General features: G+C 45.4%; 2 protein-coding genes across 3 annotated transcripts; one reads left to right on the top strand and one right to left on the bottom strand.

Annotated features, from left to right (window-relative positions):
• Positions 1 to 3,133: 3,133 nt before the first annotated feature.
• nob1 (NIN1 (RPN12) binding protein 1 homolog) lies at positions 3,134 to 6,565 on the bottom strand. The gene is made up of 9 exons (XM_079736576.1): positions 6,493 to 6,565; positions 5,778 to 5,910; positions 5,556 to 5,689; positions 5,398 to 5,469; positions 5,172 to 5,303; positions 4,738 to 5,016; positions 4,391 to 4,488; positions 4,160 to 4,304; positions 3,134 to 3,569 (listed from the first exon to the last, which is right to left on the bottom strand). The coding sequence occupies exons 1-9, from the start codon at positions 6,559 to 6,561 to the stop codon at positions 3,303 to 3,305; spliced, it is 1,329 nt and encodes a 442-aa protein (XP_079592702.1). The 5' UTR covers positions 6,562 to 6,565; the 3' UTR covers positions 3,134 to 3,302.
• Positions 6,566 to 6,652: 87 nt separating this feature from the next.
• wdr59 (WD repeat domain 59) lies at positions 6,653 to 26,600 on the top strand. Of its 2 annotated transcripts, none has more exons than XR_013811856.1 (26): positions 6,653 to 6,710; positions 7,024 to 7,073; positions 7,467 to 7,602; positions 7,761 to 7,846; positions 7,965 to 8,045; positions 8,140 to 8,177; positions 8,359 to 8,447; positions 8,532 to 8,648; positions 8,751 to 8,828; positions 9,003 to 9,159; positions 9,269 to 9,348; positions 11,038 to 11,167; positions 11,328 to 11,425; positions 11,610 to 11,774; positions 11,996 to 12,091; positions 13,424 to 13,528; positions 18,283 to 18,404; positions 18,787 to 18,940; positions 21,602 to 21,735; positions 22,267 to 22,348; positions 24,361 to 24,473; positions 24,600 to 24,738; positions 24,999 to 25,080; positions 25,273 to 25,399; positions 25,530 to 25,644; positions 25,941 to 26,076. XR_013811856.1 is itself a non-coding variant. In XM_079736271.1 (26 exons), the coding sequence occupies exons 1-26, from the start codon at positions 6,657 to 6,659 to the stop codon at positions 26,174 to 26,176; spliced, it is 2,892 nt and encodes a 963-aa protein (XP_079592397.1). In that variant the 5' UTR covers positions 6,653 to 6,656; the 3' UTR covers positions 26,177 to 26,600. The 2 variants fall into 2 exon arrangements, 1 of the variants encoding a protein (XP_079592397.1); XM_079736271.1 differs by having other exon boundaries at positions 25,502 to 25,644; positions 25,941 to 26,600.
• The last annotated feature ends 1,281 nt before the right edge of the window (positions 26,601 to 27,881 follow it).

Genomic DNA, 27,881 nt, shown 5'->3' with positions numbered 1-27,881 from the left:
ATAGAAGGCTGTTTTAGTTACATTACTGATGTGAGATTCCAAAATCAATCAGGTCTACATTGACCTGCATCAGTTTTACTCACACCTTTGATCATTGACAAATTCCGTCAGAGTGACATATCTTGTTTTGAAGTTCATACCATGTTGTTGACCTGACTGGACTGCTGTCCATGAGAATTTTGGTGACCGCAATAAAGCATTACGCACGTAATGAAATCACAAAAAATCAATATTGTCCGGAAGGAAGTTATTGATTTTACTAACGACTTTTCACATCAACCAGCGTCATGGGCTTACATGCGCGATGCCCTTGTATAGACCAAGCTCTACAGAGTTCAAAATAGTCACTGCTGAAGCACAATCATTAGTATGCATTTTATTTTTATTAAACCTTTTCTTTGTTGCCATGGCAGAAACACGGTTACACGTTCAGCCTGGTGATATTAAAATAAATGAATGCTATGAAAATGATTGGAAGAAAAACCCTAACCTAAAATTTCTCTTCATAACCTGAGAGTTGAGAGAAATCATAAGTTAGGGTGTGTGCACACTTTCATTTAGTGTTTAGAAGATTCTGCTGCTGATATACATCTGCAGTACTGAGTACGATACTGTAAATCTGTAATACTGAGTACTGAACTGAGTACGATACTGTACATCTGCAGTACTGAGTACGGAACTGATTACGATACTGTACATCTGCAGTACTGAGTACTATACTGTACATCTGCAGTACTGAGTACTATACTGAGTATGATACTGTACATCTGCAGTACTGAGTACTATACTGTACATCTGCAGTACTTAGTAGGATACTGAGCTCAAAACTCAACATCCAGTAAATTCAGAGTTTAATGATCAGTAAAACTGGCCTTATGGTTGTTCAGCCAACCAAACATGTTCGCTGTGCTTCTTCTCAAACTGTCTAAGACCCACGCTACCCTGCACCAGGGCTTTTGCAGTGGTATGTGTTTATGTTTAAGATGGTTCAATCAAACCAAGAATAAACTAGGCCTTATGTATGTATGTACCAAATTTCTCCTGCAGGAATTAGCCATTTAGAAATGATGGCATTCAAATTGGGGGGGGGGGGGGGGGTTAAGTCAGAGAGATAATAAGAGAATATATGTCGAGAATATATGTGCTTGTGTGTGAAGGGGAGAGATAGAGCGGGAGAGAGATAAAGAGATACAGACAATGAGGATGGAGAGAGGGAGAGAGATAAAGAGATACATACAATGAGGATAGAGAAGGATGCATGGCAGAAGAAGGTTTTGGAACGAGTGTGTCCGGGTCCCCCGGGGTGTCCGGGTGTTTGTGACGATGCACTGTGACAGCACAGAGACTCTATGCTGGCAGGCATGTCCTCCATGATGAGCATCCATAACACATTCCTCCCTCTATCTCCCCAACACACGCACGCACGCACGCACGCACGCACGCACGCACACACACACACGACACACACACACACACACACACACACACACACACACACACACACATACACACACACACACACACAGCCTTTGTTCCCTGCAGCATTCTGCGACCTACATCTGGTGTTGGAGAGAGCAGAGGCTAAGGTTGGTTCCTGGCAGCTATCCAGCTAGCCAGAGAGCCATCCAGACAGACAGACAGCTATGCCTGATGGAGCACCCACTGGGTTAGGGTTAACCATTACGGTTAGGCTTACCTAACATGCTTGTGTTAGGTTACCCTTAAGGTAAACCTAATAGTAACATAACAAACCCAAAAGACGAATAATTATGCTAGTATCAACCCTAACCCTACTAGGCTGATACTAACCTATCTAGCCCTAAGGTGAATACTGACCTAACCAATCCTAAAGGTGGATACTAACCCTGGTACCAACCTAAGTAGCCCTATAAGGGTTAGCTAAGTGGAAGAGCAGAAACCCTGTTCTTACCTTAACACCTTAACACCATACACCTTAACACCATATCACCCTAACCCTTATAACCATATCACCCTAACCCTATTTCTAAATCCCTGAATCAGGTCACCAAACTAGAATATAGCAAACCATGTTGCAATCAATCCGAACCAACTCACTTTCAGGAAGACAGTAATAATACAGAATTATGCCACAGCAACCGTCAAAGGAGTGCAGATGCATATTATCCTCTACAGTGCAGAGTGAGGGGGTTTTCAGTAGGTGGTGGTCTGAAGTGGAGCATGCAGCCATTACTAATGCGTCTTCCACCTACCCACACACCTAACGACACACAACCCAGCCTCATGAACCACTCTGACACCCATCATGTGTGTCCGGGGCTTTAGAATGGTAATTGCTGTGATACTCAAAGGTGTTGCATATTTCTCTGTTGGTATTTAAGTATATGGAAAGAAAATCTGCCTTCAATCTTTCCATACAACCACATGCAGGGGAAGCTTTTAGTCATGTTTTACATAATCCCTGAAGAATCCATCGGAGGTAGTCAGTCTGTTCATATCCTCTTATTAGGGAGCATTCTCCAGATGACCTGGACTTATTCTAAGTCTGGTTCGGCCTTGGAGGCGTTGTGAGTGGGCAGTCCTTGACAGAAGCTCAGTGACTCACCCGGCCGCCTCCGTGACGACTCGTCCTCCGCTAGAACAAGCGCCTGGGCTGTCGTGTGGGAGCACCCTTCGCTCACCCTTGGTTTGTGCTCCAAAGTGGTTCCCGGTCGTAGAGAGCTCAGCAGTCTGACCGACCCAGAGGCTGTTCCCCATCCAGGGACCTGTAGCGAGCTCCTCCCCAAGCTGGCCCACACACAGGCTTTCTTATGCCCTTCTGGTTGGATGTCAACTGCATTTCATTGGTTCTGTACCTGTACTCTGCTAAAGGACAATAAAGTTGAATCTGATCTGAAAGCCTAACAACTCTTAACCTTAATCTGCAAATCTGTGTGTTGGTGTTCGAGATCATAATGAATCAGCCACTGTCAGGGTACATGAAGCCAAAAGGACAAATCTCTTTCGATGCATTGGTCACCACTTGCTTTCCATAGATATGCTCAAAGTTTGAGAATTGTTTTGTCACTTGAATCACAAGAATGGGAAATCATTGAAAGTTTTTGAGTGTTATTTGTAATTTTTTTAAGCAAATCGTTTTTTTTATTGTGGTTTGGGGCACATTTGAAAGCAATGTGTTTATTTCAAACAGGGTTATTGTTAATATAGTTACATTACACTGATAGACAGCCTACAAAATGTATTGCCATAGAATACGAAATCCTGTCAGCTTTAGAAACCTGCAAAATAAAGGTTGGTTTGAGGTCAGTTCTACACTACGTTCTTCACTTTTTCACAAATTTCTTGCGTGTAGCGTTGGGGTTGGTCCTCTGTCGGCCTCCGCCGCCCCGGCCGTCACTGATCTGCAGGTTGGCCGCCCGGCTGGTGATATCGTTCTCTCTGAAGGGGGAGCTGCCGCTGACGTAGTCGGGGTCGTACACGTTGGTCTTCTGCCGGGCTTTCCTGGAGAGCCTCTGCTGGGGGAAGCGCTGGTCCTCCACCAGGTGGGGGTTGTTGGCGTGTTTGCCTCCTCTGGGCAGCGGCAGAGCGTACTGCAAGGACAGCAGGCCGTCACTCACCAGCAGAGTGCACCGTGACGGTGTATGATGTACATATCTCAAGCAACAACGCATTTTGTAATAAGGCATGAATTAGATCTTTTAATGATTAATGATCGATTTGGAGGCGTATTCTACTGCGTTCCATTGTGTGTGGTCTAGGGTTAGGTCTTCTACTCTCAGGGTTAGGTCTTCTACTCTCAGGGTTAGGTCTTTTACTCTCACGGTTAGGTCTTCTACTCTCAGGGTTAGGTCTTCTACTCTCAGGGTTAGGTCTTTTACTCTCACGGTTAGGTCTTCTACTCTCAGGGTTAGGTCTTCTACTCTCAGGGTTAGGTCTTCTACTCTCAGGGTTAGGTCTTCTACTCTCAGGGTTAGGTCTTCTACTCTCAGGGTTAGGTCTTCTACTCTCAGGGTTAGGTATTCCACTCTCAGGGTTAGGGTTAGTTATTCTACTCTCAGGGTTAGGGTTAGGTATTCTAGGGATGGGTTAGGTCTTCTACTCTCAGGGTTAGGGTTAGGTCTTCTACTCTAAGGGTTAGCTCTTCTACTCTCAGGGTTAGGCTTAGGTCTTCCGCTCTTACCTTCAACCCCTTGGGGTTCAGGACTTTGGGGTTCCGGGAGAAATGCATCTGCGTGCTGCCGTCCTCGTTGATGGTAACTGCGATCTTCTTTAATGTCTTGTTTCCACAGTGAGGACAGAATGCCTTCGTCATGTTTGTTGTAGTTCTACAAAAAGAAAAATAAATAAACATCAGTGGGTTCCAAACCAGAATTGAATGATGAAATGTTTTAACAGACTGCTGCCTACTCACTTGAAGCAGGCGTGGCAGCGTAGGATGTAGTTTCTTGCTTGCTTTATCAGCATCCCGTTGACTGAGAGGACATGAAGGCCGATTTGAATGAGGACATTCTGGACATAATAGTAAACATATCAGTTAAGAACATTTCTCACTTAATATCGTACTGTTTATAAATACTGTCACTCTGCTATTATAACATGCAGAGTCACAGTCTGCATGAACGATATAGCTGATATAGCACATTTGATTATACAGTTGAATCTATAATCTGATACGGGGCATCCCATGGGGACTTTTACTTTGTAAACTATACGTAGTTCCCTTTTAAATCAATAATTTAGATATTACAATTAAATTACCTGCATGGCAAAGTCAGTGGTCAGACATCCCACTTTGATATCGGCGGGGGCCGTCCAGTCCCCCGACTCCAGCTGAACTTGCTTGAGGTTGCTAGGAGTTATCCATCCCTCACCATCGTCCTCCTCCACTTCCTCGTCCTCCTCCTCCTCCTCCTCTATTTCATCCTCTTCTGACAGCTCTCTGCCCTGCTCTCTTTCACAGTATTCAGTCTGCTGCAGTTCTTCCTCCCCTGCTCCGGGACGGTCGTCCGCTCCAGAGCTCCTGCGGTCCTCATCGTCCTGAGAAAAAAGCCTCCACATCAAACCAGAACATCAGCAGCATCGTTTGATCGCACTGGAAGAAATGGTTCCTTTAAAAAATAAAATGTAAAATCAGATAGTAGTTCTAGAGCTTTTAAATACTGATCACTGTGCATAATTTCTTAATTACTTACCAGCCATTCTAACAGGTCAGACACAATGCATGGCAGCGGGTCCCTCCAGAACTGGAAACTGTTAAACTCCCCATCCTCAGCGTGGAGAACAGAGTGCGAGCGTGCAGGCGTCTGTCTGACGTCTCCCGCCTTCTAAACACCAATAACAACAGAATAAGAGGGCATATACAGAAGGGCAGGAAATCCTAGCAGGGTCTGGTTTTACTTTCGGGGTTATAAGGTTTACTTTTGACGGGAAGTGGAAGCCAGCGACGTTGACTGGAGCCTCTGGGTGCCGCTGTGTGTTCTGAACATGCACCTGGAGTAGGAAATGTTTTCAAAAGTTCAGAATAACACCACAACGCTGTGTAAAATATGAGATGATATAGAAGCTGTTGCAGTTACCTTGACTTCTGGCTCCTTCTTCAGATGGTCGGAGCCGACCTGCTCTAGCTCTAGCTGGTAGGTCAGAGCGAGGACCTTGATGTCCGTGGCCGACAGGCTGCGGTAGTCCCCCGTCTTCTTGGAGAACTCAGTCACTAGGAGAAGAGACACGTTGTCGGGTCAATCCGGAACCAAAGACATGAAGGACCGTGTCACAATGTCAAAGCGTGTGGAAGTCTTTACCAAACCGGATGTGTTCAGGATACGGTTCTTTGAAGTTGAGCTGATATGGTAGGACAGACAGACTTCTTCTGGTGTTCTTATCTCTGATCTCCTCCACCACGTCCTTCAGGGTGTAGATTGTTGCTCCGATGTCCTGCAACAAATGAGAACATAATGTGGCCCATTAACTCTGCGTTGTAACACAGCATGATTCCTGCTAGTAGTGAGTTAACCTAACACTTATCTACTAGTAGTGGGTTAAACCTAACCCTGATCTACTTGTAGTGTGTTAACCTAACCCTGATCTAGTAGTAGTGAGTTAACCTAACCCTGATCTACTAGTAGTGGGTTAAACTAACCCTGATCTACTATTAGTGAGTTAACCTAACCCTTATCTACTAGTAGTGGGTTAACCTAACCTTGATCTACTAGTGGTGGGTTAACCCTAGCCCTGATCTACTAGTAGTGGGTTAACCTAACCCAGATCTACAAGTATTGAATTAACCTAACCCTGATCTACTAGTAGTACCCTAACATCGATCTATCAAGTGGTTTGGGTTAGGGTATAACTTATTAATTGTAGTGGTGAGCACTGCATGATCTACTAGTAATGGGTTAATCAACCCTTACCCCTATCTACTCGTAGTGGTAAATCCGGGAGGACGGGATTATGGGTTAGGGTCAGTTAGCTTTATTTACAGCATGCTTATTAGCAAATAAACAATCAAAGACTGACCTGAAGAGGAGCTTTCTTCAGAAACGCTCCTGCGTCAGCGACAACATGCTCCACGAAGGTAGCTGCCATCTTGGATCTGGGTCTGTTGCGAGAATCCAATCACAAGAGAGGCTGGACGTCACGTGTTCTGGCGCACGTCACTTGTTGTTGATGATGTGAGGAAGATGGCGGCCCGCTGGAGCAGCGAGAATGTGGTGGTTGAGTTTAGGGATGCCCAGGTATAATATAAAGATATAATGTGATACTGAAGCTTAATTTATTTGATGACTGACACTATTTGATGTCCCTTAGTGCTGCGGGCTGTCATTTACTGCAGCAGAGTTCACATTAAATGTACACCTTTAACTCAATGTGAAGATGATTACAGTCCACTGCTTTTAAGTTACACTACACACACACATGTGAATTGTATAATTGTAGACTTAAGTATGGATAAAACTAAAAGACTATGTGTAGATTTAAAGTTTGTAGGTCATATCTACACCTTGCCAGTTTTAGTTAAAATAAGATCTTGTTTTGGAAATTTTTCAGGCCACCGCGATGTCAGTGGACTGTCTGGGGCTCCACGCCGTGCTATCGGGGTAAGGGTCAGGGTCAACATGATGATGTCACACTGTTTTTAACACATAATACTAAGAAATATATCCATGGACATAACCCCGTGACAAAATACACCTATTTTAGATAAACAGTAATGGGTCCAAATATAATTGGTTGTAATTGGTATTCTTTGATGGAAGCCCAGCTTTGATTAGATTTACAATGAAGATACTCAACACTTTTAACTTTATAGTGTTGTTTCCATGTATCTATATATGCATCTATGATTTTACTTAACCAGGTACCAATAATAGATCAGATAACATAGTGTCAGATTACATATACAGTATAATATATATACTTTGTTTTCATAAACGTAGGTCTACTGTTCTGTTAATGTAAAGTTCTTCTTTTTTATTTTTGATTTGTCCCAGTCGGCGTTTCCTGTATGTGGTGAATCTGGAGAACCCGTCTGAAGCGCCGCGTAAGATCGGCCGTCAGAGCAAGTGGGACGTGGGCACGGTGCAGTGGAATCCCCACAGGGCTCAGTCCTGGGTTTTTGCTGCCTCTGTAAGTCTTGTACTCTTATTCAAAAACATGTAATGCATAATTATGTTCATGGTCTACACTGAACCACGCCCCCTGCAGATAACTGCTCCTGAGACAGATTGTGTTTAAAATTGATGTGTAATATATTCCTGTCACCGGGGTGGTGTCTCGGGCTGCAGAGTAACCAGCGGGTAGACCTTTATACGTGGAAAGATGGCTTTGGGGAGGTCCACGCATCTCTGCAGGGACACACGCGAGTCATCAGGTAACACCATCAAAAATCACTCAACACAACTTATTAAAAGTTCAAAATAATGAATGTAATTATCCGCAAATACACCTGCAAAGCATTTCAACAAATTCATTAATTTGTTTTAATTAAGTGACCTTGACTGGTCCTGGTTTGAAGCTGAGTACCTCGTGAGCAGCTCTGTGGACACCTATATCTACATCTGGGACACCAGGTAGGATGATCTAATGAAGCTACATTAGCACCTTGTTTACGTAAGACTCCAGCAATCCTTTTTTAATTTAATCCATCAATGTTTGATTTGACAGAGACCCCCGGAAGCCCCTGGTGGCACTCTCTGCAGTGGGTGAGTTCAGAAGGAGGAGGGGCTTAAGATGATCAACATTAATGTCAAACCGCATGAAGAGCATCCATCTTAAATAGTCACCTGGCATAACCTCCGGCAAAGGTGCAATAACTAAGTTTCAACAGGAGAGGGTGCTGTCCTGGCTATCCTCGAGCATACTTGAGCTTCTCTTGTCTTGTAGCCGGAGCTTCTCAGGTCAAATGGAACAGAAAGAACCAGAACGTCCTGGCCTCCAGTCATGACGGAGATGTCCGCATATGGGACAGAAGGGTGAGGGACAATCTGGATTTCTAAACACAGATGTTTTGAGACACAAAGAACAAGCAGTCTATTTATTAGGACTTGTTCTAGTAGAAACCCAACACAGCGGTGGAGTATGTAGCCGCCCATCTGTCCAAGATCCACGGGCTGGACTGGCACCCGGACAACGAGTACATCCTGGCCACGTCTAGTCAGGACAACTCTGTCAGGGTGAGAAGAACGCACCTTCTCCGACCCTGAATCGAACCCTACCGCGCACTTAGACCACAAACAACAACAATCACTGTTTCTATACCTGTCCCATGTCCCAAGTTCTGGGATTACAGACAGCCGAGAAAGTGCCTCAACATCTTATCGTGCCAGGTGCCGGTGTGGAAGGCACGATACACAGTGAGTAAATATTATATTGTAATAATAGTAAGAAATATAGTAATATACTACTACTATGACTATGTTAGAGCATACATCCCGTCATGGTTCAACATGACGGGATGTACGCTCTCTCTTTCTAACTAAACACCATCAGTGACCCTTCCCTTCTCGCTGCCTAACCCTCCATGCCAGCCCTTCTCCCACGGCCTGGTGACGGTCATGGTTCCCCAGCTGCGCCGGGAGAACAGCCTGCTGCTGTGGAGCACGCTGGACCTCAACAGCCCCGTCCACGCCTTTGTGGGCCACGACGATGTGGTCCTGGAGTTCCACTGGCGCCCGCAGAAAGAAGGTCCGACGCCCGTCTCCCTGTTAATAACCAGCTATATCTGAAATTCATCTTAGTTGCCTCACGCTGTGAAACACTGCGTAACGCTTCAATATCTCTCTGCTGCCCGCAGGCTCCAAGGACTGCCAGCTGGTCACCTGGTCCAGAGACCAGACCCTGAGGATATGGCGCGTGGATCCACAGCTGCAGAAGGTCAGTGCTTCTGGTTAGGGTTAGGGTCAGTGCTTCAGGTTAGGGTGAGGGCTTTAGGTCAGTGTTAGGATTAGGGCTTTAGGTCAGTGTTAGGGTTAGGGTGAGGGCTTTAGGTCAGTGTTAGGGTTAGGGTGATGGCTTTAGGTCAATGCTTCTGGTTAGGGTTAAGGTCAGTGCTTCAGGTTAGGGTGAGGGCTTTAGGTCAGTGTTAGGGTGAGGGCTTTAGGTCAGTGTTAGGGTGAGGGCTTTAGGTCAGTGTTAGGGTTAGAGTGAGGGCTTTAGGTCAGTGTTAGGGTTAGGGTGATGGCTTTAGGTCAGTGCTTCTGGTTAGGGTCAGTGCTTTAGGTTAGGGTGAGGGCTTTAGGCCAGTGTTAGGGTCAGGGCTTTAGGTCAGTGCTTCAGGTAATGGTTAGGGTCAGGGCTTTAGGTTAGGGCTAGGGCTTGAGGTCAGTGCTTCAGATTAGGGTTAGGGTCAGGGCTTTAGGGTCAGTGCTTCAGATTAGGGTTAGGGTCAGGGCTTTAGGGTCAGTGCTTCAGATAAGGGTTAGGGTTAGGGTCAGGGCTTTAGGCCAGTACTTCAGGTAAAGGTTAGGGTGAGGGCTTTAATTTTTTTTGTTATTTTTTTTTTTTAAAGGCTTTTGAATCTTGAATCTTAGGTCAGTGCTTCTGGTTAAGGTCAGGGTCAGTGCTTCAGGTTAGGGTGAGGGCTTTAGGTCAGCGTTAGGGTTAGGGTGATGGCTTTAGGTCAGTGCTTCTGGTTAGGGTTAGGGTCAGTGCATCAGGTTAGGGTGAGGGCTTTAGGCCAGTGTTAGGGTGAGGGCTTTAGGTCAGTGTTAGGGTTAGGGCTTTAGGTCAGTGTTAGGGTGAGGGCTTTAGGTCAGTGTTAGGGTTAGGGTGATGGCTTTAGGTCAGTGCTTCTGGTTAGGGTTAGGGTCAGTGCTTCTGGTTAGGGTTAGGGTCAGTGGTTAGGGTGAGGGCTTTGGGTTAGTGTTAAGGTGAGGGCTTTAGGTCAGTGTTAGGGTTAGGGTGAGGGCTTTAGGGTCAGTGTTAGGGTTAGGGTGAGGGCTTTAGGTCAGTGTTAGGGTTAGGGTGATGGCTTTAGGTCAATGCTTCTGGTTAGGGTTAAGGTCAGTGCTTCAGGTTAGGGTGAGGGCTTTAGGTCAGTGTTAGGGTGAGGGCTTTAGGTCAGTGTTAGGGTGAGGGCTTTAGGTCAGTGTTAGGGTGAGGGCTTTAGGTCAGTGTTAGGGTTAGGGTGAGGGCTTTAGGTCAGTGTTAGGGTTAGGGTGATGGCTTTAGGTCAGTGCTTCTGGTTAGGGTTAGGGTCAGTGCTTTAGGTTAGGGTCAGGGCTTTAGGTCAGTGCTTCAGGTAATGGTTAGGGTCAGGGCTTTAGGGTCAGTGCTTCAGATTAGGGTCAGGGTCAGGGCTTTAGGGTCAGTGCTTCAGATAAGGGTTAGGGTTAGGGTCAGGGCTTTAGGGTCAGTGCTTTAGAAAAGGGTTAGGGTCAGGGCTTTAGGGTGAGTGCTTCAGATTAGGGTTAGGGTCAGGGCTTTAGGCCAGTGCTTCCCAATACCCCAGCCTGCTCTGGTGCTCGCTTATGTTCTAATGGTAGCTGCTGCAAATACAGGCAGATGGGAATAACGCAGCACCAATTGATTGTCTGGTTTTTGGGACGACTGCCGCGGTTGCAGCTGTGTGCCAACAACACGGTGGAGGAGCTGCTGGAGGGCGTGTCCCTCAGCATGGAGCCGGAGAGGATCCAGTCCTCCCAGGACCTGGAGCCCCAGCAGAGCACAGCCCTCTCGGGTGAAGACCTGCATGGTGAGATCAGTATGGAGGAGCCTTGTGGAGGCTGTAGGTCAGCTAATGGGCCTGCTGGGTAATGTAGTCCGCTAGGAAGGTACTAGTAACATGTAGGCCAATCTCAATTCCCTGGTGAACCAGTAATAAACAATGCGCGTAATCCTCTAATCTCTCCAAGACTCGGAGCAGGCGGCCCTGGGCTCCAGCGGGGCGCCACAGACCCTGCAGCAGGAGTTCTCCTTGGTCAACCTGCAGATCAGGAACGTCAACGTGGAGGTAGGAGGGGGATGGGGTGAATCCACACCCATCAAGACAGCCTCCTTCTCATCATGTTCATGATATCAGATATTCCTATTTTCCTGATCTAAATAGGAAAATAGGAATATCTGAACCCGATGATGATGGTAATCGATACGACAGGGTTATATATATGATGATGACGGTTCTCCTGTGGGTCCAGATGGATGCTCTTAACCGGAGCTGCGTGGTCTCCGCCCACCTGGGCAGCCACCAGGTGCGGCTGGTGGTGAAGTTTCCCGCCCATTACCCCAACAACGCCGTGCCTACCTTCCAGTTCGTCTCCCCCACCAGCATCCCCTCTGCCATGAGGACCAAGATCCAGAAGGTACAGCCCCTCCTTCCTCAACCAGAGGCACAGCAGTACCCCTCAGACAGGAAAACTTCTTCTTGTGGTGATGGTCGTGGTGGTGGTCATGAGGATGATGATGGTGGGGGTGATGATGATGAAGGTTGTGGAGGGGATGATGACGATGTTGATGATGATGATGATGGGGAGTGAGGATGAGATGGACACTGTGTGCTGATAGTTTGAAACCTGTGTTGTAGATTCTGACGGACACGTCACTGCAGAAGGTAAAGAGGAACCAGAACTGTCTGGAGCCGTGTGTGCGACAGCTGATGTCCTGCCTAGAGTCGGACATGGTGAGGACCCCCTCTTGCTGCAAGCCTCCTCCAGCTTCACACATGTTGTCTCCCCCAGCCTCACAGCAAACACACATGTTGTCTCCTCCAGCCTCAGAGCAAACACACACATGTTGTCTCCTCCAGCCTCACAGCAAACACACATGTTGTCTCCTCCAGCCTCAGAGCAAACACACACATGTTGTCTCCCCTATCCTCAGAGCAAACACACACATGTTGTCTCCTCCAGCCTCACAGCAAACACACATGTTGTCTCCTCCAGCCTCACAGCAAACACACATGTTGTCTCCTCCAGCCTCACAGCAAACACACATGTTGTCTCCTCCAGCCTCAGAGCAAACACACACATGTTGTCTCCTCCAGCCTCACAGCAAACACACACGTTGTCTCCTCCAGCCTCAGAGCAAACACACACATGTTGTCTCCTCCAGCCTCACAGCAAACACACACGTTGTCTCCTCCAGCCTCAGAGCAAACACACATGTCTCCTCCAGCCTCAGAGCAAACACACACATGTTGTCTCCTCCAGCCTCACAGCAAACACACATGTTGTCTCCTCCAGCCTCACAGCAAACACACATGTTGTCTCCTCCAGCCTCACAGCAAACACACATGTTGTCTCCTCCAGCCTCACAGCAAACACACACATGTTGTCTCCTCCAGCCTCACAGCAAACACACACATGTTGTCTCCAGCCTCACAGCAAACACACACGTTTATGTACACACTATATATTATGTATGTAGTATGGGTGGGGTAAAAAAATGTCATATAACTTTATTGTTCCGAATAATACTACAATTCATGGACTAAATACGGTAATGTTTTTAAGATAAAAGTAATATTACTTTTATATAGATTAAAGATAACTTTATTGATCCCAGAGAAAATGATTTGTAACAGTTGCTTAGCTCAAGTCAGAAACATAAAAGTGAATCAAATAGAATGAAGACAACTAGCAATAGAAGTACAAAATACAGAATAAACTGACATTTTAAGGAAAGATATGCATATTAAAATGAAAGATATGCATATTAAAATGAAATCAATATGCATCTGACCAACAACAGAATGGAATAAAATACACATATACATATACATACGTCAATAGCTAACTATATGCAGTATATTACAGGTGTGTGATATGAATGACGTGAGGTTGTTTACAGTATGACATGAGATTGTTTAAGGTATTACATGAGGTTGTTTACGGTATGACGTGAGGTTGTTTACGGTACGACGTGAGAGTGTTTACAGTATGACATGAGGGTGGCTACAGTATGACATGAGGGTGTTTACGGTATGACATGAGGGTGTTTACGGTGTTCCTAGACCCAGGAGGACGGTCCGCCCGCCAACCCCTACGTCCTGTCGAACCCGGTGACCCCCGCCCTGCCCGCCTTTCCCAGGGTCACCAACACCTACGGATCCTACCAGGTGAGGGTCAGGGTCACTGACCCCACCACTGGTATACATGTTACTTGGTTGGGTCACTGAGCTCAACACTGGTATAAATGTTACTGGGTTAGGGTCACTGTCCCCAACACTGGTATAAATGTTATTGGGTTAGGGTCACTGACACAAACACTGGTATAAATGTTATTGGGTTAGGGTCACTGACCCAAACACTGGTATACATGTTACTGGGTTAGGGTCACTGACCTCATCACTGGTATACATGTTACTGGGTTAGGGTCACTGACCTCATCACTGGTATACATGTTACTGGGTTAGGGTCACTGACCCCACCACTGGTATACATGTTACTTGGTTGGGTCACTGAGCTCAACACTGGTATAAATGTTACTGGGTTAGGGTCACTGTCCCCAACACTGGTATAAATGTTATTGGGTTAGGGTCACTGACCCAAACACTGGTATACATGTTACTGGGTTAGGGTCACTGACCTCATCACTGGTATACATGTTACTGGGTTAGGGTCACTGACCCCACCACTGGTATACATGTTACTTGGTTGGGTCACTGAGCTCAACACTGGTATAAATGTTACTGGGTTAGGGTCACTGTCCCCAACACTGGTATAAATGTTATTGGGTTAGGGTCACTGACACAAACACTGGTATAAATGTTATTGGGTTAGGGTCACTGACCCAAACACTGGTATACATGTTACTGGGTTAGGGTCACTGACCTCATCACTGGTATACATGTTACTGGGTTAGGGTCACTGACCCCACCACTGGTATACATGTTACTTGGTTGGGTCACTGAGCTCAACACTGGTATAAATGTTACTGGGTTAGGGTCACTGTCCCCAACACTGGTATAAATGTTATTGGGTTAGGGCAGGGGTCGGCAACCTGCGGCTCCGGAGCCGCATGCGGCTCTTTAGCCCCTCAGCCGTGGCTCCCTGCAGTTTTCTTAAAAAAAAAAAAAAAAAAAATATTATATATATATTTTTATATATATCGTCAACTAAACGAGAGGTCGCAATGGATGCGCAATAGCGCTACCGTGAGGGGGGGAGTGAATGACAAAGCTTCGTTGATTTGCAGGTGGCTAATCCCAGTAGGAGTTAAATCTTTAACTGGCATCTGGCATCAGGAAGTAGCCTAGATGCTGCCATTGGCAGGAGGCGGGACATGCCAGTGAGCCGCCAATCAGCAGCATCCACCGTTGACAGCCAATTGCACGAACGAATACTGAGCGAGAAGGGTTTACAGCATTAAAGTTCGTAGTCAAAAAGTTATTTAGCTGTGTTGAATATTAAAGTTTCAGTACGTTATATTTTGATAATAAAGGTCCTTACAGTTTTTTCATTACTTGACTATTGTATCGCTATGCTATGCTATGCTATCTATTCCTTGTTTACATTGCTGGCCATGACCGATCACGTAGAACGTCAACGGTTGACGCTGCTGACTGGCTACTGTAGTCTACTGTAGGCTACTGTAGGCTATCCCTGATGCCACATGACAGCTAAAGATTTAACCATGTAACTCCCTCTCTGACTAATATTGAGTAAACTTACCATGGATAAATCCAAGAAAAGAAAAGTGGCAGAGGAAAATCGAGATTTTAATTCAGCGTGGACAGATTCATTTGCTTTCAGTACTACTGATGCAGGCTTAGCTATATGCTTGATATGTGGCGAGAAATTAGCCAATAACAAAAAATGTAATGTTGAAAGACATTTCCAGAACAAGCACTCCGCATTTGCTGAAAAGTACCAAGCAGGAGATGAAAGGAAAAGAGCGATTTCGGAACTGCTGCGGAAATGTGAGCAGAGTAAAATTACTTTTAAGAAATGGATCAAGTCTCCAAATTCAACAACTGCTGCTAGTTTTGCGGCAGCTCAGGAGATCGTCAGGTGCGGAAAGCCATTCACAGATGGAGAATACTTGAAAGAGACATTCATTAAAATATCAGAACATCTATTCTCGGACTTTAAAAACAAAACTGAAATTGTTCAGAAAATCAAAGATATGCCTCTCTCTGCAAAAACCGTAAAGGACAGGACCATTAAGATGTCAGAAAACATCACCAGTCAACAAATTAACGACATAAATTCAGCTCCAGCATTCTCCATCGCCTGTGATGAGTCCAGTGATGTGAACGACATTGAACAACTAGCGCTGTTATGCAAATACGTGAACTCTGACGGGCCGCAGGAAGAAATTATTGAGTTGATACCGCTCAAAGGCCAAACAGGGGGGAGGACATTTGTGAGGCTGTGGTGAATTGTTTAAAAGCCAAAGGAATAAATACCACCAACATGGTGTCAGTGGCTACTGATGGAGCACCTAGTATGAGAGGAACACAGAAGGGGTTTATTACTTTACTTCAGAAGTCGCTGGGTCGAGAGCTGCTGACGTTTCACTGCATCCTGCACCAAGAAGCACTGTGCGCTCAAACATTTCCCCCCGAATGCAAAGAGGTGATGGACCTTGTCATTCAGATAGTCAACAAAATAATGGCAAAAGGGTTAAACCACCGACAGTTCTGTTCATTGTTAGATGAAGTCGACAGCGCATATTCGGATCTCCTGCTGCATAACAAAGTCCGGTGGCTGTCCAGGGGAGAAGTGCTTAAACGGTTTGCGGCTTGTCTGGAACAAGTGAATACTTTCCTGGAAAGTAAGGGCCTCACCTATCCAGAACTGGAACACCCAGATTGGCTGGAAAAGCTGCACTTCATGGTGGATATGACAGGTCACCTTAACATGCTGAACAGAAGTCTCCAGGGAAAAGGAAGCACTGCCCTTCAGCTGCTGGAGTATGTTTTGGCGTTCGAGCGCAAGATGACAGTGTTTGCCAGAGATGTGGAGAAAGGTACGTTCTCTCACTTCCCCTCCCTGAGAGAGTTCAAAACGTCACACAACATCAATTGTGAGTACTTGCAGCACACGATCATTGCAATGCAAACTGCATTTGGACAAAGATTCAGTGAGTTCAGAAAGGAAAAAAGCACATTATCCTTCCCCGTCACACCCCTGGACATCGACCCGTCCATGCTGAACATGTCAGCATTCACTTTCGTGAGTCAACCCGATCTTGAAATTGAACTGGCTGACATAGCTGACAAAGAGGTATGGGTGTCCAAGTTCAAAAGTCTGACAGCTGATCTCGAAGACGTCGCCCGTCGGAAGGCTATTCTCGCTCGAGAACACAAATGGAGCGAAATAGAAAACCTTCTCAAACCCGACAAACTTGTGTTTGAGACATGGAATGCAATTCCCGAAACTTATCACAACATCAAGAAGTATGCCTTTGGAGTCCTGTCCATCTTTGGATCCACATACTTATGCGAGCAAATATTTTCTAACATGAACTATGTCAAATCAAAATATCGCTCACGCCTCACAGATGTCAGCCTGCAATCCTGCGTTAAGATGAAGGTCACGTCCTACAGCCCCGACATAGAAAAGCTCAGCAGTGATGTTCAGAAACAGAAATCACATTAAACAGGTGAGGACACTACAATTTAATAGGCTATTATTTTGCACCAAAAAATATATATTTTAGAAACTGAGCTGGTGTGTTATTTTGATTTTTGTTCAGATTCGATGGTTTATTGCTGTGGCCGAGGAAAAATCAAGAGGATGACAACAAACCTATGTTTACCTGTTTAGGTGTTCTTTATGTTTAGACTTATTATAGCCTACTCGTTCTATATGTTTGATTTATTTCAAAGTTATTTCTCCTCTTCATAAGAGTTTGAGGTTTTCCTGTTAGAACAGCAATCAAATGTTCTTCAACAGCTTTCTCTTTGTTGTTTTATAATTTCATGAATGCAACGAACTATGTTCTTTATGTTTAGACTTATTATACTCGTTCTATATGTTTGATTTATTTCAAAGTTATTTCTCCTCTTCATAAGAGTTTGAGGTTTTCCTGTTAGAACAGCAATAAAATGTTCTTCAACAGCTTTCTCTTTGTTGTTTTATAATTTCATGAATGCAACGAACTATGTTTTTTTTTACAGAGTGTCACAGGGAGGGGGTGAATTAAAAAGTTTGCGGCTCCAAACATTTTTTTTTTGCGGGAGATGGGCCAAAATGGCTCTTTTGATACAAAAGGTTGCCGACCCCTGGGTTAGGGTCACTGACACAAACACTGGTATAAATGTTATTGGGTTAGGGTCACTGACCCAAACACTGGTATACATGTTACTGGGTTAGGGTCACTGACCTCATCACTGGTATACATGTTACTGGGTTAGGGTCACTGACCCCACCACTGGTATACATGTTACTTGGTTGGGTCACTGAGCTCAACACTGGTATAAATGTTACTGGGTTAGAGTCACTGTCCCCAACACTGGTATAAATGTTATTGGGTTAGGGTCACTGACACAAACACTGGTATAAATGTTATTGGGTTAGGGTCACTGACCCAAACACTGGTATACATGTTACTGGGTTAGGGTCACTGACCTCATCACTGGTATACATGTTACTGGGTTAGGGTCACTGACCTCATCACTGGTATACATGTTACTGGGTTAGGGTCACTGACCTCAACACTAGTATACATGTTACTGGGTTAGGGTCACTGACCTCATCACTGGTATACATGTTACTGGGTTAGGGTCAATGACCCCAACACTGGTATACATGTTACTGGGTTAGGGTCACTGACCCTAGGGTCTCGAGGGTTAGATGATGGCGTAAGATAGAGGCTAGAGTTTAGAGGTGATAGCTCCGCCTCCTCCTGTCTGTCTGTCACCAGGACGCCAACATCCCCTTTCCCCGCACCTCTGGAGCGCGCTTCTGCGGTACTGGCTGCTTGGTCTACTTTACGCGACCAAACACCATGCACCGCTCGGTCCCGGCCTCCGAACCCACGCCCAGGTGAGGGGATCCCTGCATTCTCAGAGCCAATCATAAGATATTTACATTCTCAGAGCCAATCATAAGACACTTTACATACTCAGAGCCAATAATAAGACACTTTACATTTCCAGAGCCAATCATAAGACCCCTTACATTCTAAGAGCCAATCATAAGACACTTTACATACTCAGAGCCAGTCATAAGACACTTTACATTTTAAGAGCCAATCATAACACACTTTACATACTCAGAGCCAATAATAAGACACTTTATATTCCCAGAGCCAATCATAAGACCCCTTACATTCTAAGAGCCAATCATAAGACCCCTTACATTTTAAGAGCCAATCATCAGACACTTTACATCAGAAGGTGTTCCTCCTCCACTGTGTGCGCCCCAGGTCCCTGTCGGCGCTGTCTGCGTACCACAGCGGGGTGCTGACCCCCATGAAGATGCGCACAGAGTCCCAGAGCACCCTGAGGTTGTACAGCGGGAGCCCCACCCGCTCCGACAAGGACACCGTGTCCATCTCCTCCTTCTACTACAAGGAGCGGGTGAGACACACACACACACACAACTACAAGCACACACATGCACGCACACAAACACACGCACACAAACACACAAGCAAACACACGCATACAACTACACACACACATACACACACATACAGGCATGCACATATACGCACGCACGCACACGCACGCAAGCACGCACGCATGCATGCACATACACACGTACACACATACACACACTGGAAGTGTAGCGATGTGTGTGTAGCCTGCATTGAGCTGTTAGCTCAGTGAATGAGGTCACCTGCAGGGTTTGTCTTTGTGGTTTGTATGTTCCATCTGTGTACCCTCCTCATACTTTGTGTCTTCCTTCCCTGATTGGTCACCACCCTCCCAAATGGGCCAATCACTTGTCTCCTTTTGGTGCCTTGGTCCACTTCTACACCCCCGTTCACCCCCAATCAGAAGCCCCCAATGTCTGCCCTCCGCCGTTGGTCTGTCCAAACTATCCATGACTACCCGGTACTGATCCCTCCCTCTTCCCCTCCAACCCTAACCCTAACCCTATCCATGACTACCCGGTACTGATCCCTCCCTCCTCCCCACCCGATGTATCCTGCAGCCGCGCATGTCGGTCGACGGTAACAGCAACATTGTCCATGATTCATCTGACACACTGTTTGGTCTCCACGAACTAACAATCTTTCAATTTAATCTTATAGCACATCAATATAATCTACTAGCACGTCAATAGAATCTACTAGGCCAATATAATCTACTGTAACATCAATATAATCTACTAGCACAATATAATCTATTAGCACATCAATATAATCGATCACATCAATATAATCGACTAGCACAATGTAATCTACTATCACATTAATGTTATCTACTAGTACATCAACATAATCTACTAGCACATCAATATAATCTACTAGCACATCAATATAATCTACTGGCACATCAATATATTCTACTAGCACAATGTAATCTACTATCACATCAATATAATTACTAGCCCAATATAATCTACTGGCACATCAATATAATCTACTAGCACAATATAATCTAGTAGCACATCAATATAATCTACTAGTACATCTACATAATCTACTAGCACATCAACATAATCTACTAGCACATCAACATAATCTACTAGCACGTCAATATAATCTACTAGCACAGTATAATCTACTGGCAAATCAATATAATCTACTGGCAAATCAATATAATCTACTAGCACATCAATATAATATAGTAGCACATCAATATAATTACTGGCACATCAATATAATCTAGCACATTGGTTCTCAAAGTGTGGTGGCCTGCAGAAACATTCCTGGCGGCCCTCAATGACATACAGATGTAAGTAAAAAAAAAAATAATAATAATAATAATTAATTTAAACAAAAATAAATAAATATAAAGAGAAAAGTCGACTCTCTAGTTTTCAATTAAATCCTGTTACATTTGTTAGTTTTAATCCGACTGTACATTACTTTGAAAGGATGAGCCTCAGTTGTGATTTAGACCACACTTGACCTCACTCCCAGAGGTCCACGGTGCAATGTTTTTTCTCACCACTGGGATGCTGACGGCCAAATTTTTTTTCCTTTGGCGGCCCTCAGTCAAATTCTGGGTTCCAAAATTGGCCCTCAGATGCCAAAACTTTGAGAACCCCTGATCTAACACATCAATATAATCTACAAACACATCAATATAATCTATTAGCACATCAACATAATCTACTATTATATCAGTATAATCTGCCAGCACATCAACATAATCTACTATCATATCACTATAATCTACCAGCACATCAATATAATCTACTATCATATCAGTATAATCTACCAGCACATCAACAAAATCTAATATATCAGTTTAATCTACCAGCACATCAACATAATCTACTATCATGTCAGTATAATCTACCAGTACATCAACATAATCTACTATCATATCACTGTAATCTACCAGCACATCAACATAATCTACTTTTTTATCAGCATAATCTACCAGCACATCAACATAATCTACTATCATATCAGTATAATCTACCAGCACATCAACATTATCTACTATCATATAGGGCTGCTTGATTATGGAAAAAATCATAATCACGATTATTTTGTTCAATATTGAAATCATGATTATTCAAACGATTATTTTTTGAGTTTGAAAACATGATGTATTTATTCAGCATGTCTCTCTCAAAAATACTTTGTAACTGAGAACTTTGAAATTTCGCCTTAAAATAATGCACAAAATGGTCCAAAAGAAAATGTTCAAATCTAAAATAATGTACAGATATGTATCCAGCTGTTCTGCAATTTCTATAAATCATTTCGAAAAATGATCGAAAAATCGATTATGTTAATTCTGTAATCGTTTTGACGCTAAAATCGAAATCAAGATCGAAATTCGATTAATCGCCCAGCCCTACTATCATATCAGTTTAATCTACCAGCACATCAACATCATCTACTATCATATCACTATAATCGACCAGCACATTGACATAATCTACTGGCAGGAATAATAACAGCTTTGACTCCAGCCAGGTCTTCCTCCCAGCCGTGCTTGGCCGGCACACAGCCCTGTTTATCTGTTAGAAACCACTTTTAATCAAGTGGTGCTTGGTTCCTCCTCTGGGGGGCGCTGCCGTCTCCCCGCCTCTCTTTCGCTCCTGTCCGCTAGAAATCCCGGAGGTTCAAGACCAAGCGCGAGGGGAGCGACTCCAGCAACCGACCCATCAAGCTGGCGGGGAAGGTCATCATCCAGGAGATCTCCTGCCTGCTGCCAGTTCACCGAGCACTGGGAGAGAGCTACATGTGAGTGGTCTGCTGGTAACACTGGGAGAGAGCTACATGTGAGTGGTCTGCTGGGAGCACTGGGAGAGAGCTACATGTGAGAGGTCTGCTGGGAGCGCTAGTAGAGAGAGCTACAGTGAGTGGTCTGCTGGGAACACGGGGAGAGAGCTACATGTGAGTGGTCTGCTGGGAGAGCTGGGAGAGAGAGCTACAGTGAGTGGTCTGCTGGGAGCACTGGGAGAGAGAGCTACAGTGAGTGGTGTGCTGGGAGCACTGGGAGAGAGCTACATGTGAGTGGTCTGCTCTGAGGGGGACATGCTCATGACATGTTGACATGTTTTAAATCCAGTTGATAGAGGTATCTTAAGTCCTTTAAATAGGGGGTCATGCAGACTGGTTTGTAGCTGGAGCCAAACTCATGTGTTAACCTGCTTGGTGAAACCAGGCGTTAGATTCTAACGTGCGGCTCCACTTTCCCTGGGCCCCCGGGGTCCGTCTGTCACCACCGTGTCCATCTGTCCCTGCTCACCACCGTGTCCGTCCTCCTTCTAGTCTGAACGTGAGTGACATCCAGGACACGTGTCAGAAGAACGCTGCCGCCGCGCTGGTGGTGGGCCGACGGGACGTGGCCAAGGTGATCCCCGTCCCCTTAGACCACTGTGGCCCAGTGTAGACCCCTGTAGACCCTTATTGACCCCTGTACACTGCTATAGAGTTCTTTAGACGCCTATAGACCCCTGTAGACTACTCTAGACTACTTAGACCCCTATAGACACCTGTACACCCCTATTGACCACTGTAGACCACTGAAGAAACCTATAGACAACTGTAGACTACTATAGACCACTGTAGACCCCTAGACTGTAGATTGATTCAGGGTTAGAAGGCGTTGTCATCATGCTCTACATAGCTGATGTATACATCATAGATGTATATACTGTAGCTGGTGTGTATTCATCATAGATGGATAGATAGTGTGTATATATATATATATATATACAGTGGGGCAAAAAAGTATTTAGTCAGCCACCAATTGTGCAAGTTCTCCCACTTAAAAAGACGAGAGAGGCCTGTAATTTTCATCATAGGTAAACCTCAGCTATGAGAGACAAAATGAAAAAAAAATCCAGAAAATAACATTGTCTGACTTTTTAAGAATTTATTTGAAAATTATGGTGGAAAATAAGTATTTGGTCACCTACAAACCAGCAAGATTTCTGGCTGTCACAGACCTGTAACTTCTTCTTCTTTAAGAGGCTGTTTACCTGTATTAATGGCACCTGTTTGAACTCCTTATCAGTATAAAAGACACCTGTCCACAACCTCAAACAGTCACACTCCAAACTCCACTATGGCCAAGACCGAAGAGCTGTCAAAGGACACCAGAAACACAATTGTAGACGTGCACCAGGCTGGGAAGTCTGAATCTGCAATAGGTAAGCAGCTTGGTGTGAAGAAATCAACTGTGGGAGCAATTATTAGGAAATGGAATACATACAAGACCACTGATAATCTCCCTCGATCTGGGGCTCCACGCAAGATCTCACCCTGTGGGGTCAAAATGATCACAAGAACGGTGAACAAAAATCCCAGAACCACACGGGGGGACCTAGTGAATGACCTCCAGAGAGCTGGGACCAAAGTAACAAAGGCTACCATCACTAACACACTACGCCGCCAGGGACTCAAATCCTGCAGTGCCAGACGTGTCCCCCTGCTCAAGCCAGTGCATGTCCGGGCCCGTTTGAAGTTTGCTAGAGAGCATTTGGATGATCCAGAACAGGATTGGGAGAATGTCATATGGTCAGATGAGACCAAAATAGAACTTTTTGGTAAAAACTCAACTCGTCGTGTTTGGAGGAGAAAGAATGCTGAGTTGCATCCAAAGAACGCCATACCTACAGTGAAGCATGGGGGTGGAAACATCATGCTTTGGGGCTGTTTTTCTGCCAAGGGACCAGGACGTCTGATCCGTGTGACGGAAAGAATGAATGGGGCCATGTATCGTGAGATTTTGAGTGAAAACCTCCTTCCATCAGCAAGGGCACTGAAGATGAAACGTGGCTGGGTCTTTCAGCATGACAATGACCCCAAACACACCGCCCGGGCAACGAAGGAGTGGCTTCGTAAGAAGCATTTCAAGGTCCTGGAGTGGCCTAGCCAGTCTCCAGATCTCAACCCCATAGAAAATCTTTGGAGGGAGTTGAAAGTCTGTGTTGCCCAGCGAAGGCCCAAAAACATCACTGCTCTGGAGGAGATCTGCATGGAGGAATGGGCCAAAATACCAGCAGCAGTGTGTGAAAACCTTGTAAAGACTTACAGAAAACGTTTGACCTCTGTCATTGCCAACAAAGGGCATGTAACGAAGTATTGAGATGACCTTTTGTTATTGACCAAATACTTATTTTCCACCATAATTTGCAAATAAATTCTTTGAAAATCAGACAATGTGATTTTCTAGATTTTGTTTTTTCATTTTGTCTCTCATAGCTGAGGTATACCTATGATGAAAATTACAGGCCTCTCTCATCTTTTTAAGTGGGAGAACTTGCACAATTGGTGGCTGACTAAATACTTTTTTGCCCCACTGTATATATATATATATATATATATATAGCTGATTCCACTTCCTGTGTGCATCCACAGGTGTGGGCCCTGGCGTCCGCAGCCACCAGCCAGGACCTGGGACCGGACCCGGACCCGGACACCGACACCCCCTGGGCCAGGCACCCATTTGGACGACACCTGCTGGAGACTCTGTAGGTCAACCTGGAGAACATAGAGCACCTGGTTCATTCTGTCTCACCCTTTCCACGTTACACCCCCAGTCCAGCCGCCCTGCACTCACTCCTCCTGTCTCTCTCTCTTGCTCTCGCTCTCTCTAGTCTGGACCACTACAGCCAGATGAGTGACGTCCAGACCCTGGCCATGCTGTGCAGCGTGTTCAGAGCCCAGGGACCTCCGGACGCCCCCTGCGGTCAGCAGCCGCCTCGCTCCGCCCTCCTCCCCCACCACTCACGCTACGTAAGCCCTGCCTCCGCTGGCCTCCTAGCTTCTCATTGGTCAGTCTGTCATTGGTCAGGTTCTCATTGGTCATGTTCTCATTGGTCAGTCTAGACTACTTAGGTTGTTATTGGTCAGGTACTCATTGGTCAGGTTCTCATTGGTCAGGTTCTCATTGGTCATGTTCTCATTGGTCAGTCTGTTATTGGTCAGTCTGTCATTGGTCAGGTCGCTATTGGTCAGGTTTGGTGTGACAGACAGCTTGTGTTGACCCTCCCCAGCCCAGCTTCACGTCCAGCTCCCTGACCTCCGGCTCTTGCTCTAGTACGTCCGACTCCGTCCCCGTCGCCCCCTGGAACCCCGGTAGGACTCAGGGATTCAGGGGCTCAAGTTAACCCTAGCATGGGGTCGGGTGACCAGAGTGTACCCCCTTACCCCTAACCTTAGAGCATGGGGTCGGGGGAACCCTTACACTGGGAGTGTTGTTAGATGTTTGAATGGGGTCTACTAGATGGTTCCATGGTGATTTAATGGGATGTATTTCATGGCCCCTAGCAACGGGCCGGGACTCTGAGCATGGGGGTCCTTGGGGCGAGCCATCACCTGATGACTATCGCTACGGCAACCAGGCCTACTCGGACCCGCGAGAACGAGAACGGGAGCAGCACGACATGAACAAGAGGTGATCCCTTCCTTATTAACCCTCTGGTGAGGGCCCCGCGGGGTCCTTCACGCTGTGTCCTGGGAGCCCCGTGGGGTCCCTAACCCTGCGTTGTGACCCCAGGCTCCTGGACCCCACCCATGTGCTGCAGTTTGATGACTTTAAGAAGTGCTACGGGGAGATCCTGCACCGCTGGGGGCTGAAGGAGAAGAGGGCCGACGTGCTCAAGTTCACCTCCTGCCCTCCTGAATCACACAAGGGGATCGGTTAGTGTGCCATCTGAATGATACAAAACAAAAACACACAATAATGAGAAAAATACACACAAACCTACACAATTATGATAATAATAGTACCAATAATACACATAAACAATAATGCCACATTTACATAATACAGCCCATTACCAACAATATGATAATGGGCTGGATTTAATCTGGTTATGGGTTTGATATAATCTGGTGGTGTACTGGATACAATCCGGATATAATCTGGTGTTTTACTGGATATAATTTAGATATAATCAAACCTCCATGTCTGTTATCCTGGCCGCACGCTGCAGAGTTCGGGGTGTTCTGCTGCCACTGCCGCTCTCAGGCGCGCGGGACGCAGTGCGAGGTGTGCCGGCGGCTGACCTTCCAGTGCGCCGTCTGCCACGTGGCCGTGCGCGGAGCCTCCAACTTCTGCCTGAGCTGCGGCCACGGCGGCCACACCAGCCACATGATGGACTGGTTCAGCCGTCACGACCAGTGCCCTGCGGGCTGCGGCTGCCACTGCCTGCAGCAGAGCACCTACTAACCCTAACCCATCCAACCCTAACCCTTATAACCTGACCCTTACCCATCCAACCCAAACCCATCTAACCCTAATCCTTATAACCCAACTCTAACCCATCAAACCCTTGCCCTTTTAACATAACCCTAACCCATCTATCCCCCTCAGCCTAACTCGCAACCTTACCCGGCTAACCCTAACCATTTTAACCCTACCCCTTACCTCACCCAGTTAGCTTGGGATCTGTTTGATGAAGCAGGTCTTTCGGCCGTGTGCTTGCGAGCCGTATTATTGAAAAACACAAGATTGTAATTTCAGTTCTTTGAATATACTGTCACCCACAAATGAAAAGCTGAAGTTGGGCTGAGGTAAATGGAAAAAATAACTTAAAACTGTTTGTTCTATCTGTATATGGAAATGTTATATATGTAAAAACGACTTACTTTTACTGTCTTCTTTTTCACATTTAATTTACATAGTGATGTTTGATTTATCACCTTCGCTTGTGTGCCTCAAAAAACAAGTAGGCTCATTATACACCATTTCGGAGTGGATGACACGTTTATATATAACATTATAGGCCTATTTTACGTTTGGACGTTTTTTAGAGTTCAAAAGGCTAAATGGTCCCAATCCCAATGTCCAGACTCAGGGACTTTGCTGCGCGTTCTCGCGAAATTATTAAGGCTTCAGGGCTCTCCCAATGTCAAATTCCAAAGGGCTTGGGGGTTTGAGTCCACACTTACCGAGCCCTTTCCATGAGTCCGCATCAGTGCAGACATCACCTAAGGGAATTACCCACAGTTCAAAGCGTTGTGGGGTTTACCGCGGAGACCATAGGGAAATCCGGAAATTACATGGACATATTATAGAATGGACACCGGATTCCAAAATGGCGCCCATTCATTCCTATGTAAACTGCTTAATGGCGCAGGGCAACATCAAGGAGAGATATGCTTCCGTATCATGGGAGCCTAGCCACGCCCTAGTTCATGACGTACCGGATGCAGAAATATTCTTTTTTTAGCATTGTAGCATCATAAGCGAGAGGTCTGAGCGATCGCAGTCGCATTGTTTACCGACCATGGAAGTATAAGTTAACTTCATAAATATGAAAGATTGCTCCATATAACATTTAATACCAACAACATAGTAAATGTATGTTGGCCTAGAAAAAAATACAGTTCAATGTTATTGCTAAAGAAACAGATTCCATCCAACTATTTACGAAAAATGCAATCAATAATTTATATACAAATAAATGGTTACATATCGATCAGCAACGAGGTTGGAGTAGCCTACCCACATACATATTTGTAATAGGCCTACACCAACATTGTTAACTGTCATACATACAGTAGGACAACTCGGAGGAACGTGTTGGGTACATATGAGTGAATCAAAGTGTGGAAAACATCAAATGCGAGCAATAGGTAGAATAAAACAAGATTAAGTCATCCAATTTAAATAGTGTAGGACAATCGGGTAGAATAATGAAGGGAATTGTTATTATCAGAAACGGTTAACACAGAAGTGTTATTGAACAAGCAAATTTTAATATTGTGATTTTTCTTTTTACATCTATTTGGTTAAGGACAACAGATGGATTAGCGCTACATCTGGAAGGGATCCTACATGCTAGGTTCTCAATTTAGATTCAGACGTAGTGGGTTTACCCTTCAAATGCCACTACTACTGCTAACTAGCTAACGCTTTGATAAAATGTTAG

Source organism: Pollachius pollachius, assembly GCF_949987615.1.
Source record: "Pollachius pollachius genome assembly, chromosome: 5".
Classification (NCBI taxonomy): domain Eukaryota; kingdom Metazoa; phylum Chordata; class Actinopteri; order Gadiformes; family Gadidae; genus Pollachius; species Pollachius pollachius.
This window is presented reverse-complemented; position numbering and strand designations above follow the sequence as displayed.

Coding starts and splice junctions, on each gene's coding strand:
- nob1 (XM_079736576.1), bottom strand. CDS start 6,561: ATGGCAGCTACCTTCGTGGAGCATGTTGTCGCTGACGCAGGAGCGTTT. Junction 5,304..5,397: donor GCTTCCACTTCCCGTCAAAA/GTAAACCTTATA, acceptor ATTGGTGTTTAG/AAGGCGGGAGACGTCAGACA. Junction 5,017..5,171: donor CTGACCTGTTAGAATGGCTG/GTAAGTAATTAA, acceptor CTTTTTTCTCAG/GACGATGAGGACCGCAGGAG.
- wdr59 (XM_079736271.1), top strand. CDS start 6,657: ATGGCGGCCCGCTGGAGCAGCGAGAATGTGGTGGTTGAGTTTAGGGAT. Junction 8,046..8,139: donor ATCTACATCTGGGACACCAG/GTAGGATGATCT, acceptor TTGATTTGACAG/AGACCCCCGGAAGCCCCTGG. Junction 8,448..8,531: donor TCCGCATATGGGACAGAAGG/GTGAGGGACAAT, acceptor TTGTTCTAGTAG/AAACCCAACACAGCGGTGGA.